At 35.7% G+C, this 26,729-nt stretch overlaps 5 protein-coding genes across 8 annotated transcripts; 2 read left to right on the plus strand and 3 right to left on the minus strand.

Annotated features, from left to right (window-relative positions):
• The first annotated feature begins 2,017 nt into the window (after positions 1-2,017).
• Positions 2,018-4,012, plus strand: LOC102614814 (pentatricopeptide repeat-containing protein At3g21470). Its single transcript, XM_006472848.4, has one exon. It carries the CDS (start codon positions 2,226-2,228, stop codon positions 3,912-3,914), a length of 1,689 nt encoding a protein of 562 aa, XP_006472911.2. The 5' UTR covers positions 2,018-2,225; the 3' UTR covers positions 3,915-4,012.
• Positions 4,013-4,209: 197 nt separating this feature from the next.
• LOC102614526 (psbP domain-containing protein 4, chloroplastic) lies at positions 4,210-6,178 on the minus strand. 2 transcript variants are annotated; one of them, XM_006472847.4, is made up of 5 exons: positions 5,771-6,178; positions 5,182-5,285; positions 4,887-4,998; positions 4,478-4,705; positions 4,210-4,387 (listed from the first exon to the last, which is right to left on the minus strand). In XM_006472847.4, exons 1-5 carry the CDS (start codon positions 6,030-6,032, stop codon positions 4,323-4,325), a joined length of 771 nt encoding a protein of 256 aa, XP_006472910.2. In that variant the 5' UTR covers positions 6,033-6,178; the 3' UTR covers positions 4,210-4,322. The 2 variants fall into 2 exon arrangements, with proteins under 2 accessions (XP_006472910.2, XP_015384228.2); XM_015528742.3 differs by having other exon boundaries at positions 5,182-5,289; positions 5,771-5,919.
• Positions 6,179-6,853: 675 nt separating this feature from the next.
• Positions 6,854-10,608, minus strand: LOC102615122 (probable glucuronosyltransferase GUT1). Its single transcript, XM_052442161.1, has 8 exons — positions 10,066-10,608; positions 9,803-9,949; positions 9,639-9,703; positions 9,459-9,528; positions 8,937-9,155; positions 7,655-7,798; positions 7,416-7,551; positions 6,854-7,328 (listed from the first exon to the last, which is right to left on the minus strand). The coding sequence occupies exons 1-8, from the start codon at positions 10,420-10,422 to the stop codon at positions 7,099-7,101; spliced, it is 1,368 nt and encodes a 455-aa protein (XP_052298121.1). The 5' UTR covers positions 10,423-10,608; the 3' UTR covers positions 6,854-7,098.
• A 1,362-nt stretch (positions 10,609-11,970) lies between these two features.
• On the minus strand, positions 11,971-13,542 carry LOC102615479 (peroxidase 13). Its single transcript, XM_006472850.3, has 4 exons — positions 13,233-13,542; positions 12,964-13,146; positions 12,707-12,872; positions 11,971-12,589 (listed from the first exon to the last, which is right to left on the minus strand). The coding sequence occupies exons 1-4, from the start codon at positions 13,461-13,463 to the stop codon at positions 12,153-12,155; spliced, it is 1,017 nt and encodes a 338-aa protein (XP_006472913.2). The 5' UTR covers positions 13,464-13,542; the 3' UTR covers positions 11,971-12,152.
• A 2,980-nt stretch (positions 13,543-16,522) lies between these two features.
• LOC102615782 (putative transcription elongation factor SPT5 homolog 1) lies at positions 16,523-24,655 on the plus strand. 3 transcript variants are annotated; one of them, XM_006472851.4, is made up of 22 exons: positions 16,523-17,044; positions 18,531-18,769; positions 18,920-19,066; positions 19,167-19,325; positions 19,406-19,489; positions 19,746-19,816; positions 19,909-20,266; positions 20,387-20,542; positions 20,680-20,777; positions 20,862-20,910; positions 20,984-21,136; positions 21,221-21,364; positions 21,479-21,566; positions 21,683-21,844; positions 21,936-21,984; positions 22,063-22,157; positions 22,277-22,355; positions 22,974-23,028; positions 23,130-23,247; positions 23,354-23,497; positions 24,002-24,096; positions 24,317-24,655. In XM_006472851.4, the coding sequence occupies exons 1-22, from the start codon at positions 16,714-16,716 to the stop codon at positions 24,560-24,562; spliced, it is 3,120 nt and encodes a 1,039-aa protein (XP_006472914.2). In that variant the 5' UTR covers positions 16,523-16,713; the 3' UTR covers positions 24,563-24,655. The 3 variants fall into 3 exon arrangements, with proteins under 3 accessions (XP_006472914.2, XP_052297524.1, XP_006472915.2); XM_052441564.1 differs by having other exon boundaries at positions 24,292-24,479; XM_006472852.4 differs by lacking the exon at positions 16,523-17,044 and having other exon boundaries at positions 18,622-18,769; positions 18,911-19,066.
• The last annotated feature ends 2,074 nt before the right edge of the window (positions 24,656-26,729 follow it).

Consider the following 26,729-nt stretch of genomic DNA (forward strand, 5'->3'; position numbering starts at 1 on the left):
TTTACAAATTTTCTAATTCAAAGCTTGTACCAATTGTTCAGGCAAACAAATACAAGAAGGAGGAGCTTTCAAGTAACAGGTGAAAGCCAAGTCCATCAATTCAAATACGGCCCAATTTACAATCTAGCCCGGAACATAAAATATCTGTGGCGTAATATTTCACTGCCCTTTGAATTTGAACACTCGGAAACAATTTTTCTTTTGATTCAATAGCCAGCAGGGAAGAGGCATCTTTACACTTGAATAATTGACAAGCAAAACTGATTTTTATATTGAATATTTTCTATCAGTCATATGTTATAAGAACAATTCTATTACGAGTGTGATACCATCCATAGGTATGCAGCTTTTCTGCTGATAATAACATTCACTATCAAAAGGCCAAATGAATCGGAACCAACCAACACACTAAATCAAAAACCAAATTGATATGCTTCGTTTCCAAAAATAGTCATTTTGCATTTTCAACATCCCATCACGGGAAAATCAACACAAAAATAAAATTAAAATAGTACTTTTGATATTAAGAAACTACTTCATCATCTCTAACCATTTAATTTGAAGGTCGTGATCCTTAAGTGCAACAAACATCTCCCTATTTTCTTTTTCGAGAAAAAGTTTAGTGGCTACCCAGAAAAGCTCACTTCCTGTCCCGATTCCAGGCATGCTACGCAACATATCCATAACTTTTGCAATGCTATAACTACAGTCATCGTTTCTGGCCAATATAATTGACCTTTTCTCTATGGCATCACAGATGCGACCCAATTGTGTATACAATTTAGCTGCAGCTTCATCTCTCGCCCGAATTGTATTTTTTCTTTTTTCTTGCTTTCTCTCGTCTAGGAGGAGCCAAAACAAGTAGAACCTTCAGCGCTGATGTCCATATTCTCCTCCTGACCATACATTCTGTTTAAGTATCAAGCAGAGCTCGTTCCTTAGTCCTTCTCCTACAGCAAGAACATCTTGAACAAAGTATGTATGCTGGGCTGGTTCAACATGTTTCAAGCCTTTTCAACACATTCTTTTTGTTACATAAATCTATCCTATTATCAAATGAGTACCTACAACACATACAAAAGTATAATATCCTGGAAATTTAATGTTAAAACTGATATTTAAATTAGTTGTTTTTCTAAAAAAACAAAGATTGCTAAGAACAGAGAGATTATGTCAATGAAGGGAATCTTTTACATTGCTCAAGTGGAATTAATAAGGAAAATGGTAAACAAACAAAGGAATGAATGAAGGACGACAGAAACGGCAGTCAATGCTACCGTTTCACGCGCTCCTTTTTCTTTTTTGTGGGGCCCACAAATACCTTGTGATATCAAACTTGATTCACTCGTTCTCCAACACTCACTTCGTAATGGGAAAGAGAAAGTTACCAACTATCTGGCTACAATTTCATTAGTATTGTTGGCGTTGTCTTTGGCACCAAATTTAGATCTTCAGGATAATGGCCACTGGTTTTATTTCATTTTTCTTCTATAAATATAAATGCAAATATGAGTTCACTTGGTTTGATTTCGTCGGGTTTGGGAGATAATGATGTTTTAATGTTTTCTTTTCATTATTTAGTATTTTCTTTTCATTATTTTAATTTTTTAAATAAAAAAAGGAACAAAAGTAGGATCTATAAAAATGGTAGCACCCGCTGCCATTTATGTCGTCCTTCTTTCGTTCATTTGTTTGTTTAGCACTACTAAATTAATAAATCATGAGATTGAAATTTTTAAAAGAAAAATTTCTTGTAGAGTTATTAGATTATTAGTCTGTGGAAGATCTTAACTTTGCTCGCTCGTTGAATATATTAATCATTTGAAAAAAGACCCAATATATCAAACATTTTCTTTCTAAGATTTTATATATGTATGTATGTATGTATGTATAACAATTGGGCATCAATAATATAATAAAAAAATGAAAGAGAGAATGACGAAACTTACCGATGAAAGATGAGTACAATGTCAAAGTCCTCTGTTCCGTAAAGCTAGCTATAGATTAAATAGATAGTTGACGGGCTTTATCGTGGGGAGTAAGGGTAATACTCGAATTAGAAAAATAACTTTAGGCTATTTTTGTCAATTCCTAATTTTCTGAAGTAGAAGTGAGTCCAAGACTGAACCACTGGCAATGGAAAAAACAACACAACACCGCGCAGGCAGATGACTTGATGATATCTATTTTAATGCGGCAAAATTTCAGTAACATGAGAAATCAGAATGACACATTTGCCCGACATCCAATCGCATATTACAAAAATCCCTCATCACAAAAACTATCTGAAACAACACTCAGAATTGAATGTACGATTACAACAAAGCAAGACTGCAAATCAACCAACTTGGTCCTACATCATCAGAAAACACCTCACTCAAAATGCACCAAAAGACGCTCTTGTTATTTACAACCAAATTCGCCGTAAAGGACAATACATTTTAGGCCTGGTCCCTTTAATTTTCAAGGCTTGTACGTCTCTGTCAAGCATTAGCGACGGCAAAGCTTTGCACGCCGAGGCTGTCAAGTCTGGTGCAGATACTGAAGTCATGATTGGAACTTCATTGGTTAACATGTACGCAAAATGCGGCGATATATTAGCTTCCCGTAATGTGTTTGATGAAATGCCTGACAGAAATGTGGTTACGTGGAATGCTATGATCGGTGGGTATTTGAAACATGGGAATACAGATTCTGCATTTGGGTTATTTGCTCAGATGTTGGAAAGAACAGAAGTAACTTGGATAGAGATGATTGATGGGCTTGCAAGGAGTGGGGATACGGTTAAAGCTAGAATCTTGTTTGACAAGGTACCGGTAGAGTTGAAGAACGTGGTCACTTGGACTGTTATGATTGATGGGTATGCGAGTAGTGGGGAGATGGAGGCTGCCAGAGAACTTTTTGAGGTGATGCCACAAAGGAATTGCTACGTGTGGTCATCCATGATTTCGGGTTATTTCAATAGAGGCGATGTAAAGGAAGCTCAGGCCATGTTTAATCGGATTCCAGTCAGGAATTTGGTGAATTGGAATTCATTGATTTCTGGGTTAGCACAAAACGGGTTCTTTGAGGAGGCATTGGAAGTTTTTTGGAAAATGCAAGGTGAGAGGATTGAGCCGGATGAAGTCACTTTTGCAAGTATTTTATCAGCATGTGCTCATTTGGGGTGGTTGGATACCGGTAAAGAAATTCACAGTATGATTGATAAGAAGATGATAAAGCTTAATCAGTTTGTTTTGAATGCTTTGGTTGATATGTATGCGAAGTGTGGGGATTTAGCCAATGCAAGATCCATTTTTGAAGAAATGGTGCACAGGAACGTTGTCTGTTGGAACTCTCTGATCTCAGGTTTTGCCACTCATGGACACTGCAAAGAGGCCCTTGAGTTTTTCAGTAGAATGGAGATCACAAATGAGATGCCTGATAAGATCACATTTTTGTCTGTTCTTTCAGCTTGTGCACATGGGGGTTTCGTTGATGAAGGCTTGGAAATTTTCTCCAAGATGGAGAATTATGGCTTGGCACCAGGCATCCAGCATTATGGGTGCTTAGTTGATCTCCTGGGACGTGCAGGACGATTAAAAGATGCTTACAATTTGATCAAAACAATGCCAATGAAGCCAAATGATGCAGTTTGGGGGGCACTGCTTGGAGCTTGTCGGATTCATGCAGACACAGATATGGTAGAACAGATTATGGAAGAGCTGAGCGCATCAAATTCTACCTCGGACTCCGGTGATGATTCACATTATGTACTGCTGTCAAACATTTATGCTGGTTCTGATAGATGGGAGAGGGCTGAATCAATGAGGCTGGTCATGGCAAAGAAAGGGCTTCAAAAGATTCCGGGTCGCAGTTTAGTTATGCTTAACAATGTTGTGCAGCACATTACTACTGTTACTGGACAAGATTAAAGGTATTGAGTAGCGTAAAAACCAATCTGAAGGCAAAAGCCAGCGGGTGAACTTTGTAGCTATTTAGCTGTTTCAATTTTAAGCCTATTATGTCATCACTTCCATGAATTTTGATGGGTACACTGGAGAAATGTTCAATGACAGACTATCGGTTCAATTGAGTGTTAAAAATGCAAGCCTGAAGCTGCCTAAAATGGAAGATTTTCATACCTATGTAATCTAACTATTAATCAACTGTACTGTAGATACACACTCTGTTGTACTTATAGATTTTTCCTTTTTCCCAAAATGAATATTGTGAACAAAATTATATAACCTTCATTTGAATCCTTCTTTTCCTAGTAATCAAGAATCACAGTATATAAGATATACATACTCTATTTAAGCACTCTGAAATCAGAGTTCCAACTAGACAACACGAAAAGAGTCTGCTATCTTCTTCAAATCCGTGTAGTGCCTCTTCCATTGAAGACCTACAAAATCATTGCAGCAAGTCCAGTTTCTCCAACAGTGTTATAATTCTGCATTTATGATATTACAGAAAGTAGGGTAAAATACCATACCATTTCCAGTTACACTGAACAAGTAAAGACGATTTCCAGCCGCAGTTGCTGTTATCAGTACATGAGGTGGCTCCAACTCGTATCGGTAGTATGTCCGTCCAGAGTGCTCTTCTACATTCATGCTCAAAACCTTCCCCTCAACATTTTCCCCTATGACTTCTGGTCCAAATGCATTAATCACTTTTTCTGGAGGTCCAATCTTTTCAATTGTAGCGTCATCACCAAGATCTATAATCATAAACAGAAGCGCCAGAAAAATGTAAGATGTTGAAAAATGTAACTGTAGAGCTCGGTGTAATTTAAGTTCTAGTTGAATTGTGTGGGAACCGAATCTATTCAAACTCTCTGCAAAATCTGATAGCAGAAAACTAATAGAATAGAAATCTTAGCAAATGAAGCTAGAGCTTACCATCTGCAAATCTGAGAACGGGAGCAACAATAACAAATAACCGTCCTTTCTTTGGGCTTGCAAATCTCAAGTCAATCTCTGTGCCACCCAGATCCGCGATTGATACTGGAACCTATGATGTAGAAAAAAGAGAATCCGGGAAATAAACAAAATCAATTATGTGAAAGAGAAAGAAGAAAAGGAAACAGAGACTTCTGCAAACATTTACATAAAGAAAACACTTGTGATGATGAAACAGGAGTATAAAAATACAAGTATAGAGCTAAGACTATGAGTCAAGTACGGAGCTTGGCACCTCATCCCATTCTTGAGGAACTGAAAAGAGATATGGAATGATTGGACTCCATCCAACACCATGCCCTCCAGATTTATCATCTGGTCTTCGATAAGTCCTCCAACCTGTCTGAGTGAATATTTATCTATTAAGGTGCCATAAACATACAAATAGGAAAGCAAAGGAATCCAGGATGCAAGCTGTTTTGAGATTCAGTTTCTGCTTGGTTTTAGTATCAATAGACAAACTTTTACATCCAATTCCAGCCGTATACAAGGACTGTGTTATCTTTACAATTTACTTATATAATTATGAACATAAATTACTTCTTATATCCTAAACTGAAAAGAGGTATGAAAGGCGCCGCTAACCATGCAATGAACAAGCTGCACACAATCAACTTTCGGTACGAATATCATTCAACAATCTGGATCTTTTTTTTTTTTTAAAGTTCATGGGAATGCATGTTTAAATCATGATACATCAGTTTGTCAATCTAAGACATACCCAAATAAGAAAAGAAATGAAAACTTTTGCTGTTGCATGATAATATCTTAAGTATAAAACAAAAAAACAGAGAAATAGAATGGATGTAACAACAAAAACTAACCTTGTTCATCAGGTTCAGACAAACCAGGTACCCTCCCAGCTAGAAGGCCTTGCTTCACAACAGCCAATCCATCTGCTGGAAACCCCAAAACTGCAGAGGATATTAAAGAAGCCCCTGATACTAAAACTGATCTTCTCTTCATAACCCCATCAACAGAGTCACTCCCCGTTGAACATGCAACAGCTTTAACCCTTGAAATCCCATTTTCTACCGAAGATATTTGAGCAAGAAAGCTGCAGCTACTGAACAAAGTTGTTCCCATTTTCCCTTAGTCCTTAAACCCTTTAATACCAGCGCTTTTTTAAGCGCGAATTCGAGAGAAAACTAGTGGCTTGGTGTATCAAAGAAAATATTCTAGAGAGAATTGAAGGCGTTAAATGCCCCTTTTTTTGTTTTGGGCTCTTGTTTTTGTGGACGTGGAGTCACTGCAGTTGTCGTTGCAGATTCTTTCTGATAGAAAATAATTGTTTAGATCCTGACACGTGGTATATTGGTATTTTACCAGTTGGGTGATTTTTATTATGTGCCCCAGTCGATATAGTTCTTCATAAAGTCAAATAAATCTCCATTTCTATTCGTCAATTGAATTAAGATTACACTATTTCTTCAGGAGTAATGATAAGTATTTCTTCAGGAGTAACGATAAGTACAAATTGATGTGATATAATAAAATTAATTGAATTAAATATCTCTTAACTCATATAATTTATTTTTATTATTTTATATTTTTATTTAATCAATAAATTAATGACACATTTATACAAGAATTTATAGTTATATCATTACTCTCTCTTCAATGTCGAAATTTTTCAAAATGACATATTTAGTTAAAACCCAACTCATAATAAATGTCAAAAACCCCAATATAGATATATATATATATATATATATATAATTGAAAAAGTTAACCTAGATCAACAAGTTCAAACGCGGTCGATGTAACCCAGCAGACCCAATTAGAATGGGCTTGATCATAAACAATGTAATCAACAATCAGATAGATGTAAGGTCCGGGCAGATATATACTGAACTATTGAACTTTGTAACGAAGCAGTAAGCATGTGCGCCAACAAGAGATGAGACTGGCCACAATGCATGTGAATGCTATAATATCATTAAACATTTCTTTTACAGAAGTATACAATCAATTTGAAGCTGTCTATACAAGACTCGATATAAGAAAACAAAAATACCTGGTCCACCTAGAGAAATACTCTATGACTATAAAGAATTAGTAGTACTACCGCCTACAGGAACCAGAAACTTTTACCAACTGAAGTAATGTGCACAGAAACGATATGGCCAAATGTGAGAGATCCTAATCATAGTCAAGGCAACCGCACAGGAAGTTTCCAGTTGTTGAATTCAACAAGGTCTCTATTCACAATAGATCCATTGTGCAGCCAGAATGTCTCAGCTGACAGGTGGAATTGCCGCACTTTCCTCTGAAGTTCCCACATTATTCCTTGCATCGCAGAACAAGGCTCTGTTTCTGGAGCATAAGCCCATAAGCACCTTATTTGCCTACCATGGGCTATCATCTGCTCGATATGTTCATCTGAAACACAGACCAAAAGTTTAGTTGTGCGATGCCTACAGATACACCTAATGAGGGAAGGAAATAAATAGAGGTTGCTGATCTAACCTGGTATTGTAGCTAGGTAATCCAAAAGTTGGCGACCTATTCGAGATGATGGCCATTTTATTGATATCTGGGTGTAGTCAATGACATTCTGAAAAGGAAATTCTGCTTCATCTGATAAGATAACAGGGACGCACTCCTGTTCAGCAAGAAATGTTTTACCTTATGCAATCATTCAATGACGCCAAAATTTATTTGACAGAGCGGGGAAGGGGCAAGAGAGAGAGGAGAGAGGCCAGTACCACAAAAAAGGACTCATAAAACCTAAGTGTCCATGATGATTCTCCTCGAGGTGCAAGACAGAACTTGGCATTGCGCAGGTGTTGAAAATATTCAATCTTTCCCAATTTTTCAGGGCCTTTAAACTTCAAATCTGGAGATTCCAACTGTTTATAAAATCAATATGCATACTTTCGATACCAATTAAGAAAAACATGGAAAGTAAATGTTATCAGATTGAAGTTCCAATAGCTGGTCTAAAGATACAAGGTTACAATGTTTGCATGCTAATCAACCATAAGATTCCAATAGCAATATGGCATAAAATAATCCTTCGGAAGCCACCTACATTTAATAGAAAAAAGCCAAAAGAAAATTAAAAAAAGATTACAGAAAAGGCTGTGTTGCCGAAGCCTCACAAAGATATACATGAATTCTCATAAAAATTTACGTCATGCCATGTTGATCACCATATCAAACAATAGAACGAATTCAATTAACTACATAATATGGCATAAAATAATCCTTCAATTAACTACCAATAGCAATATGGCATAAAATAATCCTTCTGAAGCCACCTACATTTAATAGAAAAAAGCCAAAAGAAAATTAAAAAAAGATTACAGAAAAGGCTGTGTTGCCGAAGCCTCACAAAGATATACATGAATTCTCATAAAAATTTACGTCATGCCATGTTGATCACCATATCAAACAATAGAACGAATTCAATTAACTACATAATATGGCATAAAATAATCCTTCAATTAACTACCAATAGCAATATGGCATAAAATAATCCTTCTGAAGCCACCTACATTTAATAGAAAAAAGCCAAAAGAAAATTAAAAAAAGATTACAGAAAAGGCTGTGTTGCTGAAGCCTAACAAAGATATACATGAATTCTCATAAAAATTTACGTCACGCCATGTCGATCACCATATCAAACAATAGAACGAATTCAATTAACTACATAATATGCAAATGATTCTGAGTGTAGGCGATATAAGGAATCAAAGTCAAAGACAAATACGTTATATTGTTTCTGTGCTACTGAAGATGTTCTGTGCTGTAAAACCAAACTAATGTCAGCAACTCAACATATCTACTTTAGAAAGTCACCATTATATATATGACAGAAAACCAAGCAAGTTCTGCTTCCAAGTGCTCATGTAAAATCCCATGTACAGATGCATTTAAATGTCTCAACTGAACTATATATTATGCTAAAACTTAAATCATAACATAAAGTTTGATGTATAAGATACCTTTATCCAGATAATTTCTAAGACACATAAAACAACATACCTGATCTGGATATTGATTTGCAAGCTCAATCAATTGAAGACGCCCAACCTTCCCTTGTGCACGACCTAAATAGTTTGCCAAGTACTTACGTTTTGATAGAGGCAAAGGCTGGACCAAGGTAAGCCCACGTTTAGTCATCCCATCATCAACGTTGCCAGGAATGATGATATCTTTCCAAGTATTAAAGGCACTTGTGTCTCTCTTATCAGTTCGATCCCCCTGCACCAACAGACAACATTCTTCAGTCAAATAATACACTAGATTAGTTTCACATGACAAATCCATAGCTTTTCTAACAAACAGGAAATCAACAGATCTAAAACTTCTTTTGTTGATTTTACATTCCCATATTCTTATCACTAACGCCTCAAAACCTATGACAATCAATAGTGGATTAGCAATGGCGCCGAGATCCAGATAGTAGCAACATCTTAGGTTCTAAAGTAAACTGATACTGGTCACATTTTTAAACACGCAATAGAAAAATAAGAGCTCATTAAAGGGTGTTGGGAAGGATAATACCTCAGGAGTAAGAATTATCGACCGATTTATGAATGTTGCCCAAGATTTAAACAAGTGAGCTCCTGCACCACTGCAAATGTAAAAAGGCACACACACATTTGCATCAATATAAGGCAAACTTGAAACAAAATTTTACTCTGCCACTACTAACTTTTTGGCATAAGAAGCACGTGACTAAACCTTGGGAAGACAAAAATGTGATCGCGGCCTCCAGATCGCCTAAAATACGGCATTTGTCTTAAGACCTGGAAACAACATATCAGTAAGAAGAGCAGAGAGAGAGAGAGGGAGGAGGAGGAGGAGGAAAAAAAACACATTTATAATAAATAGATAAATATTTATACCTTGACATAGGTTTGGTTAATCTCTTTGTCATTAAGACCTCCCATCATCCTAACACATTTTGCATACGCCGGCACAAAGAATAAATCCGCTTCCTCTTTCTTTTTGGTTCGAAATCTCGATTGCAGAAGCAGCCTGTGTATTTTAACCTGCAATTCACATATTCAAAAGTACGTAATGGAATTGCAAACTGTTAGTATAATGAGTACGGGATTTAAGAGTATAATAAATAAAATGATCAAATTTTGGGACAAAATTTAAATACCTGAGTGCCCCACTGGCCTTTCACGCAAGAATCAGCTGAAATGGCTCCGTCTCTGCCGTACAACAACAATTTTAGACCGTCCAGCTCGTTCTCGTCGTAGACGTAGATCTTGAGGGAGAGGTGGGACCCGTAACCTCTCTCAGGCCACGAGATTGATCTGCCGCCGTCGGATATGTGAACGTGGTTTCGATGAGATATGCCGTCCTGATTGACGGGGGAGGAGTGGCAGGGAGAAAATGATTGATCGAAGAGCCTGGTGAGGAAGAAAGTTGTGGTGACTAGTAGGAGGGCGCCGATCTGGTGCGTGCGGGTGCAGGGAGTGAAGATTCGAGATTTGTTGTTGTGTGAGCTTCCCATTTCTCTGTGTAGTAGTAACAAGCTTTAGGACGTTCAGTTAGTAAAGTTACGTGGTTTCACTGTTTGATGTTTCGGTATGAATTGAAAGGTGAACTGAGCGTCTGAGCCAGGCACTGAGTCCGCAAGAAATCAGCGTTGCGAAAATGGCGACCGTATCCAAATTTGCAGTAATTACTTATAGGTCCCTAATTTTTAGATTTATATTAAATAAGTCCCTGTACCAATTTAGAAAGACCAGATTACCTTTGAAATTGGGGCATTTGATTATGCAACGCTGAAACCGCTGTTACCTGCAGGAGAAGGAAGGCATCATTAAATGTTTAGAACAACTTGTGAAGAAATTTTATTATTGTAAAGTTTGAAATTGAGGTGTTATATTTTTTAAATTACAATTGATGTGAAAAAAATTATAACTATAAAATAAAAATTAATAATATATAATAAATATAAATTTTGAATAATAATTTTTAAATTATTAAAAATATAATAAATTTTTATTACACAAGTAAAAAATTATATCAACATAATTTTTAAATTACAGTAGTTAGTATTTACTAAACAGTTTAGTGCTATAACTTTCAAGTTGCTTGATTATGCAGATAGAATCTACTTACTTCAAAAAAGCCAACAATTTTTAATGGGAAAAAGGCTTACAAATTTTATCTGAAGATTATCTATGATGATCAAAATATGAAGGATATATCCGAAAAATTAGCAAATGAGTGATACAAGAGAGCTCCAAAGAATCATCCAAATTAATAGTTTGATTCTGCAGCCAGTCCCAGAAAAACTCCATGTATTGCTGAATGCTGAACAAGGTCACGCCTGCCGTCAGCTATCATTGGCTCTCTATTTTCATTCATCTGAGCCGTGAAAAATCAAAGTTAAGCAACACGAAATGTTGAGGATTAAGAGTGTAACATGTGAATCAATAATAAGTAAATAAAGTGCTGACCATTGATTGTTACTTGTGTGTAGTCAAGGATATTCTCAAATGGCAATTCTATTTCATGATAACATGACATTCAACACAACCATTAGCATTATTTCAGTTGACTTATTGTATCTATGAAGTTGTGCGGGAAATGAGAATGTATGGCCAATGAAGTTGTGTGGATTATCTTCATGGGTCTATATCCTCAGCAACAAAGTTTTATTTCAGTTGACTTATTGTAGAATCTGGAGTCCAAGAAGATAATCTATGAGGAATTAGGCAGAGCTTGGCATTGTTAAGCAGTTTAATTATTAGGAAAAATGTACTTCAAATCTCGATATTTCAACTTTATAATACCAAATTATTGCAAATATTATGTGCATTAAAAAACATATAATGTATTAGGATTATCATGTGAAAATGTTTGATGACATACGACTTTTCTTGTATGCAATTAGAACTAGTCGTAGGTATTAGATATCATATCCTAAATGACGCGATAAAATCATATGGTTCAAGTTCTAATTGAATGAATTGAATTGTGGTGAGGAATTTAATCTGTTTTAATACAAAAATTAAGAAATGAATTGAAATTTAATTATATCCCAATAAACTGATTGTGAAACTATATATTGGATTTTTCATTAATAACTTGAGTTAACTTAGACAAACACAAGCAAAGAGCTATAGCAATAAAATTCATTTATTCCTAATTCAGCTATACGTATGTGATATATGTAACATATATTATTAATTTCTGTGACACTAAAGCTATATATTAAACCCACTAAATGCTTCAATTAACAGCAGCGCAGACTCGTCTAATCTCCCCCTCTGAGCCAGTTTTGACGCCAAGATTGCCCATCTTCACCATTGCTTTGGCAAAATCAGCCTTGAAAGATGGCAATGGCCCAGAGCTAGAAGAATTCCCGACAGCGCTACTAACATAGGATTCAAGTATCTGCTTGGTGTTCTCATCATCATAAAGCCTAGCATCAGACGCTATCACAGCAAATCCATTTTTGATGTTCAAAAAAATCTGATCATCGAATATGAAATCAGTCACCGGATCCAGAGGTATTCTGGTATTAGGGTCGCCCTGAAATGGGCACTTGGATTTGAGTTGCTTCAGGAATTCAGGATTTATCGCTGGATCCGAACCACCTCCAGGGGTGAAATTGTAGAGACGGACTTGCATGAAGAAGCAAGCAGTGAGTCCAATCGTATGCCCACCTGAAAATAAAACACCAACTTAGTAGCTTTAATTATAACATAATTATATAGACTTCTAAATGTGTGTAGACAATCTAAACCAACAAAAAGATTCTTAAAGATTGTGTATCGGTATACCGCCACTAAGAAGGACAAGATCTCTATCAGAAAGACCCTTCTGCCTGAATTTAGATTTAAGAAGCTGAATTGAGTCATCAACTTCGGGTAAATTATCAGCCAGGGATTTGCTTGAAACCTTTCCATCCCTACGGCCGGTTGGTACTTCGTAAAATGGCCCTTTAACCTGTCAAAGATACCAACGCAGAATTTTTTTTTTAATAAAAATAATAATACAAAAGCAAATAAGTGAAATCTCCCGGTATAATAAATTTTACCAAAGCCACAGCATCTCTGGCAGCCAAAGCCACAATATCCGCGCAAGAAACAACTCCAGGGCAAATACCTTCCAATTTTGCTTTGGCTTCTGCTATGATCTCAAAACCACCAACTCCTAAGTTTCCCGACGCTTTTCTTTCTCCTTCTTCACCGTTATCAATCAGTATTGATGCGTCACAGCCCTGAACAAGCAATATATCAGCAAAAATCCTTCGGAATTGTGTGTGTGTGTTTGTGCACGTGCCACAGAGAAAAAAAAAAAAAAAACCTCGACATAGCAGTCATGGAACTGAAGCCTTAGCAAAACTGCGGCACTTCCTGGGTCACGCTCAAAGGTTTTCTGAGTGACAGAACTGACAATGGATTCGGCATTTGGGCATGTTTTTGAGTAGAAGCCAACTTGGAGTTGCCCTTGTGATGAAACAGTTCTGGCAGCAAGAAGGTTATAGATAATAATGAGAGCAAAAACTAAGGCCTTTGGACTTTTAAAATTGAGCATTTTGAAAAGATGAAATAAGTGACATAAACAAGATAATGAGATATAAATTCTGATCTATAAATTGTATCTAAAGATTTCAGATTATATGATTCATCGATGAACCGATGGCCTCTTTATATAGTACTGCAGTTGTGCATGTGCAATGTGTCCGAAAACTGCATATTTTCTGTTCACTTCCATCATTAGTTTTTGTTTGTCTTAAATTTTGTTTTTTAATATTGGGATTATCATCACATCGTTTGCAAATTTTTTTCCAGGGTAAGAATGAAAATTTAGCTCATTTATTTTTAAAGTTCATGATTAGGTGATCAATTATGCAATCAAAGTAACCGAATAAAGCAAAACGAGATCATAATGTCAGACTTTCTCTAGTTAAATTCAAACCCCGATATAGCAATATTCTTTAACTTGGAGAATTTTTTTGACTAATTAGTACCCAAAAACTAAGAAAGCTAGTTTTATTTTATTTTAAATGCAGCTATATATTATCTTCCTTTCTGGTTTACACCGACTGGTTGAGATTGGAAAAGTCTTGAAGAAATCGTCATCTCCAGCAACTTTTTTCGCTTCAGCTTTGGCACATACTAACTATAGCAGTAGGAGTTATAGCTAGCAAGCTGGCTGGCCAAAGTTTCAAAGTAACGCCTACTTTGCTCTCTGCAGAATTAAGGCAGTTGGGCATCTTTCTCCAGAGAATTCACACTGCTCATTCAAATGTTTAGTACAACTTTATTATTGGTTAGGTTGTAGGAAGCTGGTAAATTTTGTCTGGGAGAGAATTTAGCCCAACTACATAGTGTGAAATAATGACTTTCACTTGCACGGATCGCTTGAATATACATAAAGACAGTTTTCAAGACCCTTATCTTACTCACTTTCAGGCTCTTTCTGCTCTCTTAGAATATTAGATCCACATTTCACATGAGTAAGATTATCTACTGTTTTTTCTTATTTTTTGGTACTATTACTGAGCTCTTACTCAATATTAGTGGAAGCTTTTGAATTAAACAGCTTCATTACCAGCTGGCGAAGACAACTGATGGGATATTGTTGCACTCCTATCAATTAATGAATTTAGTTTCTACTAAGTTGAGGGTTGCAACTTCTTTTGTCGTCTTGCACTCCCATCAGTTAATCACTTCCTAATTTTTTTTCGATAAAAAGTATTATTCTTTTTTTTTTTTTTGGTACAAGGGATCATCTTCTCGACTAATTCAAATTCGAGTCGCGTAGGATCACTAGGGTGGTAAAATTCTCCCAACAAGTATTTAACACAACGACTAATCCATATTCGAGTCGGGTAGGACTACTAGAGCAGCAAAAATCTCTGAACAATAATTTAAAGCAGCTGCATTTTCAAGTTTCAAACTGAAGACTTTAGTTAAGTTAGAACAATCTTATGTCAACTAATCTACGCGCTTGTTGGTAAAAATATTATTTTTTTAATTACCTTGGAATAATATAATTACCAATACTAGGGCTGGCAAAATTTGACACGACCCGATTACCCGACACGAACACGACATAAATAAATGGGTATGAGTCGTTAAATTTAACACGATTATTAAATGGGTCGGGTTCGGGTCAACACGATTTTTTTCCGTGTCGGGTTTGGGTTAAAATTCTTAACCCATTTACCCGATCAATGACCCGATTATATTTTCTATTTTAAAATAATTTACATATTCTTATAATTAAAACTCAATTATTAGAGATGATTTTCTTTTTTTTATTCTTTAAAAGGGTGAATATAAACACAATATTTTATTTATAAAATTTTACATACATTTAAAGTTTCAATAGTGTAAATGTGTAAAAATTGATAGACATGTATATTTTATAATATTGATATATAATATTATATATATATATAATTAAAACCTCAATAGTGTACATGTGTAATATATTGGTAGATACATATATTTTATAATATCGATAAATTATGTATGTATGTATGTATGTATGTATTTATGTACATACGTATGTATGATAGTGTGTAAATATTTAATGTAACTTTTGTTCAATATATAGATATTAAACAGGTTATTGGGTAACCCGATTATTTTTCCGTGTCGGGTTTGGGTCTCAATATTTTGACACGATTATTAAATGGGTCGGGTTTGGATCGACCTAAATTTGACACGACACGAACACGACCCGATGACCCGTTTTGCCAGCTCTAACCAATACCACTAAGATTCATAAAATTACAATAATATAATAAAATAGGACTCCCTCAAAAGTCGGTGGTTAATTTATTTGCAAGCACATGACTTATTTTCTTGAAGACTCAAAAAGTATATGTTCTCTTTCTTTCCTCCGGTACATCCTTAACGCTAATGTTTATGTAATGTTGAATTATCTGTAGAATTTTTCTAATTGTTAATATCAAAACTTAGTTAATTTTTAATAAATAATAACAACAAATACAATTTTAAATTTCAGAGTTCTGACAAGCACATTATTTGTAAAACCCCAAAGCAGGCCGAGGACATTGAGCCTAAGCACTCAATACAACAAGCCCAATAAGCCACCCTTTCTTCAGCCCCCCGGTCTTTACTTTTAGAACCCGTATTACAATGATTTTTCAAAATCATTTATATCTTCGAAAATCATTAGCTAACACAATTTTTTTTTTTCTTTTTCCCCTTTGAAGGAAACACTCATTTATATTTTAATATTTACTCTGATGGTCTTATGGCATCATCTAATGTTACCATCAGAAAAAATAAATAAATGAACAAATGATAATTTTTTTTAAAAGTATAATAAATAATTTCACAATGAATGTATAAGATTAAATTTTTTTATTAATAGCTCAAAGTTTGAGCCACTTTAATGTATGATGTATCACTTCTAAAATTATTTACACATAATTATATTTTAATCAGCTAAATGTATTTTTTTTAATTATCGAATATCAATAATAATTTTTTAAAAAATGTTGATCGTAATCTATCTTTGTATATATTTAATAGTAGATTAATAGATATTATTATAATATTAAACGAAGTCGGTTTTTAATTTGTTTATATCTAAAGAATCCAAAATGAAGTCGTTTTGGTCTTATCATTGTTCGGTTCCGTTGGGAAGACTGCACAAGTAGTCTTAAATTAGTCTCATCTTCCTAACGCGACGTTAAAATCCCGTCCTAGGGTTTCATTTTCTCTTTTCTGAATTCCTGTCAGTTAATTGTAATAAACTACTCAATAGTGATACAGTGAGATTCAGATTTGATAAGAGTTCAAATATGCCTCGTCGACGGGATGACGACGACGACGAGATGGACGCGGAGGAAGACGAGTACGACGAGCAAGTCATGGACGATGAAATTGACGAAGAAGAAGAGGAAGAAGACGATCGCTCCAGCAGGAAGCGGAGGAGATCGCAGTTCATAGATGACGTGGCAGAGGAGGATGACGAAGAGGAGGAGGAGGATTATGACGATGATGAGGATTATGGAGGTGGTGGCGGCGCTGCCAGGAAGCCTAAGGCTAAGAGGAGGTCCGGTTCGGAGTTTTTCGATCTGGAGGCGCAAGTCGATAGTGATGAGGAAGAGGATGAGGAAGAAGGAGAAGACGGTATGCTTCTGAACAATTGATTCGGTTAATTTTAGATATTTGTTGTGATTGGGTTATTTTAGGGTTTGGCAATAGAAATTGGTAATTTGATAAGCTAGAAATTTAGATTTTTACTCATATATTCTTTTTTCTTTTTTTATGCTTTAGTTTATGGCAACATTATGAGAATAGAATGAACTTCATTACAAAGTAGAAATAAAATCTATTTAGCTTCACACTGAATTCTGTCCACAATGCCTAGAGAACGTGTTGAAATCTTATGTAATTGATTAGCACTGCTGTTATGCTTCATTGGGTACTTTTAAGTGACAATTGGTCTCCATGGATTGGATGTTGCAGATATAGGGTGCATGGGGGGTGGATGTGGTGATGTTTTTATGTTTCTCTTTGATAGAAGTGCATTTAGTTTACAATGTAACTATTAGTGAGAGATTAGAATTCATGAAGTAGTGGTACAAAAGAATTTGGTCGTGTAATTTACAAATAAGATGATCTTTTTTTATTGCTTGTGAAGAGGATAGAGCTGCTGAAATGGACCTTTTATTTGTCAGAGGATGATATGTAGAAATAACTGACTGATTCTTGAAATTGAACCTCTTTGGCTGAGTGATACGAGACTTTCTGGTGTTAATAAAATTCACAATCTTTAGTCTGTTAGATATCATTGGGGGTGGGAAGTATTGGAAATCTGTTTTGTGAGGTCTAGGCTTTTGCAATTGAGCTTGTGGGTTCTTATTTGAGTCATATCTTTTGGAATGAGTGCAAGAAATTATTTTACAATAGATATATTGAAGCCATAGCATGTAGTGATAAATGTCAGCATTGAGTCAACGAGGATACTAATTTGATATGTATATTCTTGATTAAGTAGTAGGCTGTGTAGTTTATATGAAACTTTGATTCTTCCTTGATTGAGATGATGGATAGGGTAAACTGTGTAACTTAGTCTTTTTGGTTCGAGTGTGTGTTGCAGTAACATTTCTTAACCAAAACAAAAACAAGCTGTTGCAGCAGCCATATTTTGGTTTTGGAAGACAATATCATCTTTGTAGTCTTGAATCTGGATCCTTAGATCGTTTAGCTGTGTAGAGGCTAATTTGGTCCTCGAAAGAGTATTTTCAATGAGGGTCCATTTTCCATTTTGGGTGTGTTTTCTTGATGTGTATATGCTTTCATTTACGGGAAAAAGTGTCCCAGCAACTGGTGAATTCCTGTTTCTATGGTTTCCCTTTTCAGCATTTGCCACGTTATTTCTGTGAAGAAAGTATTATGTCAGCTAATTAAAATTATAGTGAATTGAGAGAAGATCAACCTTTTCAGTTATTCATGCACTTTTATTTTATCTCTTTCGGAAGACATTAATTATGTAAACTATACCTGTTTGCGTGCACACACTGAAGTTTGACTGTTTCTAGTGATTCTTGGATTTCATTTTCTTCTTCCTGCCCTCTCTGTTGTGCTGATTTACATATTGTTCAACATGCAGACTTCATAGTAGATGGTGGAGCTGAGTTACCTGATGAAGATGGTGGTAGAGGGATCCATCGCCGCCCACTTCTTCCTCGGGAGGATGAGCAAGAAGATGTTGAAGCTCTTGAGAGAAGGATTCAGGCAAGATATGCAAGGTCAAGTCACACAGAATATGATGAGGAAACCACAGATGTGGAGCAGCAAGCTCTTTTGCCATCTGTTAGAGATCCAAAGCTCTGGATGGTTAAGTGTGCGGTATGTTATTTTATTTTATGCTCCTCCTTTTTGTTAGTTATCTACTTTGCTTGTTTATCTGTCCACCCCAAAATTTTCTTCTTTTTCTTAGTATTATTTTTATTATTATCTAGGCTTGTTATATTGTTTAACTGTGTTAAGGAATGTTAGATTGGCCGTGAACGAGAGGCAGCCGTCTGTCTAATGCAAAAGTGCATAGATAAAGGATCTGAATTGCAGATCAGGTCTGCTATTGCTCTTGATCATCTTAAAAACTACATCTATATTGAAGCAGACAAAGAAGCCCATGTGAAGGAGGTACATGATAAGTTTTGATCAAGTTGTACGATTATTGATGTGTAGATGCATAAATGATGATTTCAAAGATTGATCTATTGTTGTTTTGCTTCTTTTTCAGGCGTGCAAGGGTCTGCGAAATATATATTCACAGAAAGTAATGCTTGTTCCAATAAGAGAAATGACTGATGTTCTTGCTGTTGAAAGCAAAGCAATTGATCTTTCTAGGGATACATGGGTCAGAATGAAGATTGGTAATTATAAGGGAGACCTTGCTAAGGTACGATTTGTGAGTTTTGTATCCCATGTGATGCTCTTGCTCAATTTTTATTGATCTGACATAAAGTTTTGTGCTTTTAGGTAGTTGATGTGGATAATGTGCGGCAGAGGGTTACTGTGAAATTAATCCCCAGGATAGATTTACAGGCTCTTGCTAATAAACTGGTATGATTTTTGCTGCCTATTTTATGTTTTTTAACTCGCGTGTGATGGATATAATTTTTAAAGTTGTGTCAGGAGTTATATTAGTTATGAAGAGGTTTTCTACTGTTAAACTTGTCAATGTGAAATATCTCCTGTGATATAGGAGAGTGTGCTTCGTAGGTTGGATTTTCCTTTTATTTGGTATCATTTGGTCTTTTGTTTTGTTAGTAGCTGGTATATGTTGTTAATCATGAGGAAATCTCGTTTTGGTGCACAGGAAGGTAGAGAAGTTGCGAAGAAAAAGCCATTTGTGCCGCCTCCACGTTTTATGAATGTTGATGAAGCTAGGTATAATTGATTGTGTCCTTCTGTCTCAGAATATTTATTCTGAAATGTATGTGTAGCATAATTTTTTGCCTATGGTTTTTTTTTTGGTCCAGGGAGTTGCATATACGTGTAGAGCGTAGACGAGATCCAATGACTGGTGATTACTTTGAGAATATTGGTGGTATGTTGTTCAAAGATGGTTTCTTGTACAAAACAGTTTCGATGAAATCAATTAGTGCTCAGAACATACAACCAACTTTTGATGAACTCGAAAAGTTCCGGACTCCTGGGGAGAATGGAGAAAGTGATATTGCTAGTCTTTCAACATTATTTGCGAACAGAAAGAAAGGGCATTTCATGAAGGGTGATGCAGTTATTGTTATCAAGGGAGATCTAAAAAATTTGAAAGGTTGGGTTGAGAAGGTTGATGAAGAGAATGTTCATATCAGACCAGAAATGAAAGGGCTTCCTGTAAGAATTTATGAATTTTAAGAAATGTATTTTTTCTTTGAAAATAATTGTCCAGCATGTATCGGATACTAATTATTCTGGTCACCGGAATGACATTGCCTTTGAATGATTGATTTGTAGAAAACCCTTGCCGTAAATTCAAAAGAGCTGTGCAAATATTTTGAACCAGGGAATCATGTGAAAGTTGTCTCGGGAACACAGGCAGGTGCAACTGGCATGGTTCTAAAGGTTGAGCAACATGTTCTCATCATTCTATCTGACACAACCAAGGAAGATGTAAGCCAAATACTTGTTTTCCCTTTTTTCTATTTGTGGGTTGAGGGGCATTGTCTTTGCAACATAGTACTGGACTTCATGATATGTTTTGATTGGAAAAACATTGAAGAGATAATAAAGACGTCTGTTCTCTTCAGATTCGTGTGTTTGCCGATGACGTTGTGGAGAGCTCTGAGGTTACTACTGGTATAACCAAAATTGGGGACTATGAGCTTCGTGATCTTGTTCTGCTGGAGTATGTTTCTGTTTCTTCAAGGATCAAGTAATTGCTATTCAGTATGCCATTCTCTGTCTTACATGTTTTGATTATTTGGTGCAGTAACAATAGCTTTGGGGTGATAATACGTGTGGAAAGTGAAGCTTTTCAGGTAAGTTTCCTTACCTCAAGGGCCAAATTGTGAATATACGTTTAAACATTCTAAGCATGTTACATGTTTTCAGGTTCTGAAGGGAGTTCCTGATAGACCTGAGGTTGCTCTTGTTAAGTTGAGAGAAATAAAATGCAAGCTCGAGAAGAAGTCTAATGTGCAAGATAGAAATAAGAATACTGTTGCAGTGAAAGATGTTGTGAGGATTGTTGAGGGCCCATGCAAAGTACGATTCCCCTTTCAAATTTTGATTTGGATTATTAGTTAAGATGAGTGCTGGCTTATTCAATTTCTTTTTTTGTGTTGTTAGGGTAAACAAGGTCCTGTGGAACACATATATAGAGGAATTTTATTCATCCATGATCGACATCATCTTGAGCATGCTGGCTTTATTTGTGCTAAATCTAGTTCTTGTGTTGTTGTGGGAGGATCACGTGCCAATGGGGACAGAAATGTAAGTCTTTTTGTTTATACTGTACATTGATGTTTTATATTGGGGAGCATCTTTAGGTTTTGCTAGTGTCTTGTTAGCCCCTTAGAGCTCACTTGTGTTTCTAAAATTGCTTAGGGTGATGCCTACTCAAGATTTAATAGTTTAAGAACACCACCTCGTATTCCCCAATCCCCAGGAAGATATTCTAGAGGTGGTCCTCCAGGTAATTGCTTGCCACTGAATCATTGCCCTGGTTGTTTACAGAAATTTGTCATTGCTGGTTGTTAATATTCTCAGCATGTTTAATGATTTTTTTAATTGAATTGGATTCTATTTCAGCCGGAGGAAGGAATAGAGGTGGAAGAGGAGGACATGATGCTTTGGTTGGGACTACGGTGAAAGTTCGCCTAGGTCCTTACAAGGGCTACCGCGGGCGGGTGGTAGATGTTAAGGGGCAATCAGTTCGTGTTGAGCTGGAGTCACAAATGAAGGTTGTTACAGGCAAGTTTCTGTTTATTTGGGAAGCATTTGTATCTTAATTTTTTTTTTTACTGGTTCTCTGTATGAACAATTGAAATTGTTCCATATGCAGTTGATCGAAGTATGATCTCTGACAATGTGGTTGTTTCAACACCGTACCGGTACATAGAATTATTTTTTATATTGTTTTATCATTTTTTAATGTTAAAACTTACTGTACACGTGATTATGTTTTGCAGTGATACACCTCGTTATGGTATGGGAAGTGAAACTCCTATGCATCCTTCTCGAACTCCACTGCATCCTTATATGACTCCAATGAGAGATGCTGGGGGTATGTACTTCATGTTTGATGATCTGCTGGTTCTCTTTAGAGGCAACCTTTGGAAAAATATCTAATACTACTTCCTTCCAGTTTATACCTTTCTTGTAATTAAATCTTCTTTCCTGCAGCAACACCCATTCATGATGGCATGAGGACACCTATGCGTGATCGAGCATGGAATCCTTATACACCAATGAGTCCACCTAGGTTTTGCACTGGATCTGACCATTCTGTCTTGTCTTCTATTTTTCTGGTTTCCATATAATGAGAATGCTTTGATTGATTGCTCTGTTAAATTTTAGTAGATCAAAGCAGTAGTATGCTGTTGAGGAGATAGACCCCATTTTTTTTATGTTTTCCACATCCTAGCTTTTACATATCTAGTTGATGCAAGCTAAGGTTCTGTTTTAGTAATGCCCATGGTTTACAATTTTAAATGTTGAAAACAACATTCTATTTCTGAATTACTTTCCAAATTTCAGAGATGTATTTAAGTTGTCTTGGTATCGTATTGGTGCTGCATTTTGTCAGCACGACATCTTCAAATTATCACCATACCCCATGGTGTCTACAATGGTGAAAACCACCTAGATATGCATTTGGAGTTGAAGAGATCCGTCTTTTCAGATTTAGTTTTCTAATTTATGAGGAAGACTTCATGTGAAACTAAACTGTAATAAAAAGCATTCATATTTCTTAAATATGTTTCACACCTGGGAACTTCTTGTATTCAATGGTCTTGTGAGTTCTGAATGCTAATGAGAAGATTTTGTTTTGTATGTTTTTTGATTAAATGATCTTTGAATTTTGACGACAACAATATAGGGATAATTGGGAAGATGGAAACCCTGGCTCCTGGGGAACCAGTCCACAATATCAGGTGGGAAGATTTTTAATTTGACACCATCAATGGTGAAAAATGTTCCATCTTCCCTCTTTTTTTTTGGGTTGAGAAGTAAAAATCATTGTTGTTTCTTCCAGCCAGGAAGTCCTCCTTCACGTGCATATGAAGCACCTACTCCTGGTTCAGGTTGGGCTAGTACACCGGGTGGCAATTATAGTGATGCTGGAACACCAAGAGATAGCAGTTCGACTTATGGTAATTTGTTTGTTTTGACATTAATCATTGAACCATTCATTTCATTTCTCCTTCCTTTTTCCCCCCCTCTCCCCCTCGTGTAACCAAACTTGAGTTGTTGTTGCAGTCAATGCTCCAAGCCCTTATCTGCCATCAACTCCAGGTGGGCAGCCAATGACGCCAAACTCAGCATCCTATCTTCCTGGCACTCCTGGGGGGCAGCCCATGACACCTGGAACTGGTGGTCTAGATGCTATGTCTCCTGTTATAGGTGTGGTCAAAAGTTTCCCATCTTTGCTAGTATACATTTTTTTTTTTTTTTACTCCCTCATGATTGATACGTTTAGATTTTGTTGCTATGAACCTTTTTTCTTGGAATTCTTTTTCAGTATTTTGATTGTTTCTATTCTCTGATGTGATGTATGTGTTGCATATGTGAGCTTGTCATGCAAAACATTCTGCATGTGAAGTTGTGCTCTGATGCATAATAGAGAAAAGTGGTTCCATTTATTGAAAAATTTGACAGCATAAGTACTTGAGCTCTGCTTCAGATTGCGTTAGTTTATAGAAAAGCCAACTTAGGAACCCTATTTTGAGTAGCTATAATCTACTCAACAAAGCCATAATTTGCCCATTTGGATGTTGGTTTCCAAATCTAGTCTCACGTTACCTATGAAAAAATTGTTAATGTTAGAAGTGTTTTTGAAGGCTTGAATATTCTTCCTTCCCTTTTAATTAGCTGTTCCCAGGATTTAAAGCTTACGTTCAATTGCAGGAGCGGACAATGAAGGACCATGGTTCATGCCGGACATCTTGGTACGTAGGTCCGGAGAGGAATCGGTTGTTGGAGTCATCCGAGAAGTGCTTCCGGTACGCATTCTTGTTGCTTGTTTGGTTTTATTTTGGTATTGTACGTGAATTTTGTACTGTAGTAATGGCGACAGTCCGGAGTGGTACTTCATGAGATGGAAATTGATGGCTTTTCTTAGTTTTGCATATTCATCCAGCGCACATTTCAGTTTATGTAAATGATGATGATGATGTAATAATAATAATAATATGTAGTTAACACTGGCACTCCGCGGTGCAGGATGGGTCATGTAGGGTGGTCCTTGGTTCAAGTGGGAATGGTGATACAATAACGGCGCTTCCAAATGAAATAGAGATAGTGCCGCCAAGGAAAACCGACAAGATCAAGATAATGGGTGGTCCACATCGCGGTGCAACAGGCAAATTAATTGGTGTGGATGGTACTGATGGAATTGTAAAAGTAGATGTCAGTCTTGATGTTAAGATATTAGACATGGCTATACTTGCAAAATTAGCACAACCATGAGCAACATGGTTATAGACGAAAATTCATAGTGTATATTTGTTGTTCCTAAATTTTGAGTAAAATTTATTAGAGGATTTTCTTTCATGCGATGAATGGACGCTCTCATCATTTTTGTACTTTGTGCTTTTAGTAGGGTTTCACTTCCTGAGCGGCAATGATTGGTGCCAACTATTGACTTGTCAATTAAAGAAACTAATCAAAGCTTGTTCTGGCACATAACTTTTCCATCCATCCATCCAAAACCTTTAAGCATGTAGTTGAAGAGGGGTGGCAATTCAAGTTAGATATGTATTTATTTAGTTTAATTGGATCTGATACTATATATTCAAAATCTTTTGAATATGGATATGGATGTTTATAAAATAATCAACTGGATACTGGATGAATATGGATATTAGATATTTAATTCATTTATGTTAAAAAATAAAGTAAGAAATTATATATATTTCCCATGATATCCATTTATTGAATGGATATCTCTTTTTATATTTTCAATTTTGCAAACCTTAGTTTATCTCTTTTAGTTTCACACACTAGCCGCTCGTTCTTTGCTGGCCACTGATATCATCGACCGTCGCTTGTTTGCGGTTTATTAGTTATTCATGATTTTGCTCTCTCTTCTTTGGTGATACAGTTGCTTCTTCTTCTTTTAATTTAGGATATCCTTGTCTCTATATTTCTCTAAATGCATCAATTACACGTGTTAGCTTTTGTTTTATGTTTTGATATCAATTAATGGTCCAAAATGTCTTTTGAACTGTGGAAGTTACCTTTTTTTTTTTTTTTTGCTTGAATTTAATGCCATTTGAAATTTATAGGTAATCTGGTGTAATTCGCATGTTAATTTATGGTAATTAGGTGCACTCTCACCATCCGCATGTTCTATTTCTCGCCCTTTTTTAAAAAATTTTAAGTGTGGATAACATCTTCTAAAAGGGTGGAGTTGTTTGAACATATGGGTAACCGCCAATTGAAGTTGAATTGTGCTAAGCGTTTGGTGTTTGATTGTACAACAAAATTGAATTCAACATATTTGATGAAAGTTGCTTTGATCTTTAAAGATATTTGTACTTGTCTAAAGCATCGTGATAACCAATATAAGCAAGTATTTGCCTACTGAAGTAGTGTCGAAGTTAGCAAGAGTACTATGTGAGCATTTGAAGCCCTTGTATACCATGATAGAAATGTGATGTGAGGAAAAAATATGGCAAAAAGTATGTTAGAGAAGTTTGGAAAATATTGAGATGAAATTTATGGTGTGATGGCTGTTGTTGTTGTTGTATTGGATCTTAAATACAAAATGGTTTTAGTGGATTAATTCTTTTCTCATATTTATGTACGTGAGTCATCAATTCAGATTGATAAAGTCTGTTTTCTTTGTTCTAACTTATGTACCAAAAGAAAAAAAAAAGTTTGTTAGGATTGAATTTGACTAAAGGATTTGGTGAGTTTAGCGTTGTTTTTAGTTCTAGTTCTAATTCAGCTATGATAGGCATGCAAAAATTTAGTGTTTGCAAAAGTTTAAGTTAGTTGGATACTCACTTGGAAATGAAGGATAAGACTATTCTAAGTAATAGAGGATAAGACTATTGCAAACTTTGATATTTTTATGTGGTGGACGGTGAATAGAAGCAAATGTCCTATATTGTCAAAAATCACTAGAGATACATTAGTTGTTCTAGTCTCTATAATTGCTTTCGAGCCTACTTTTAGCACGAGGGATCAATTTTTAAGCCCGCATCGCATTAGACTTCATTTGAGTACATTAGAGGCTTAATGTGTACTCAGAATTATATATGGGTTCAATTGGAAAAAGTATCAAACTCATTTTCCTTCTGTATTTTTAATATATTAACTTCCCGGATTAGGAAATCGAAATCATTAGTAGCATTTACTTCATAAAATAGAGTAAAAAATCAGAATCAAAATAATGGGATTTACCCCAATTTCGGAATGGAGAATAGAAAATTGATTCCCAAGGGGTCCCCCATTCCCAGGAATGACCATTTGCCCCTTACACAAAATAAAAAAATTCCATTTTGTCCTCGGTTATAATTAATTAATATAATATTATAACCAATTAATTAATATAATTATTACTATTAATTAATATAGTTGTTGTTATTATTATTATTTAATATATTATTAACAACAATTATTAATATAA

The sequence above is a fragment of the Citrus sinensis genome, chromosome 5 (assembly GCF_022201045.2).
Source record: "Citrus sinensis cultivar Valencia sweet orange chromosome 5, DVS_A1.0, whole genome shotgun sequence".
Lineage (NCBI taxonomy): Eukaryota > Viridiplantae > Streptophyta > Magnoliopsida > Sapindales > Rutaceae > Citrus > Citrus sinensis.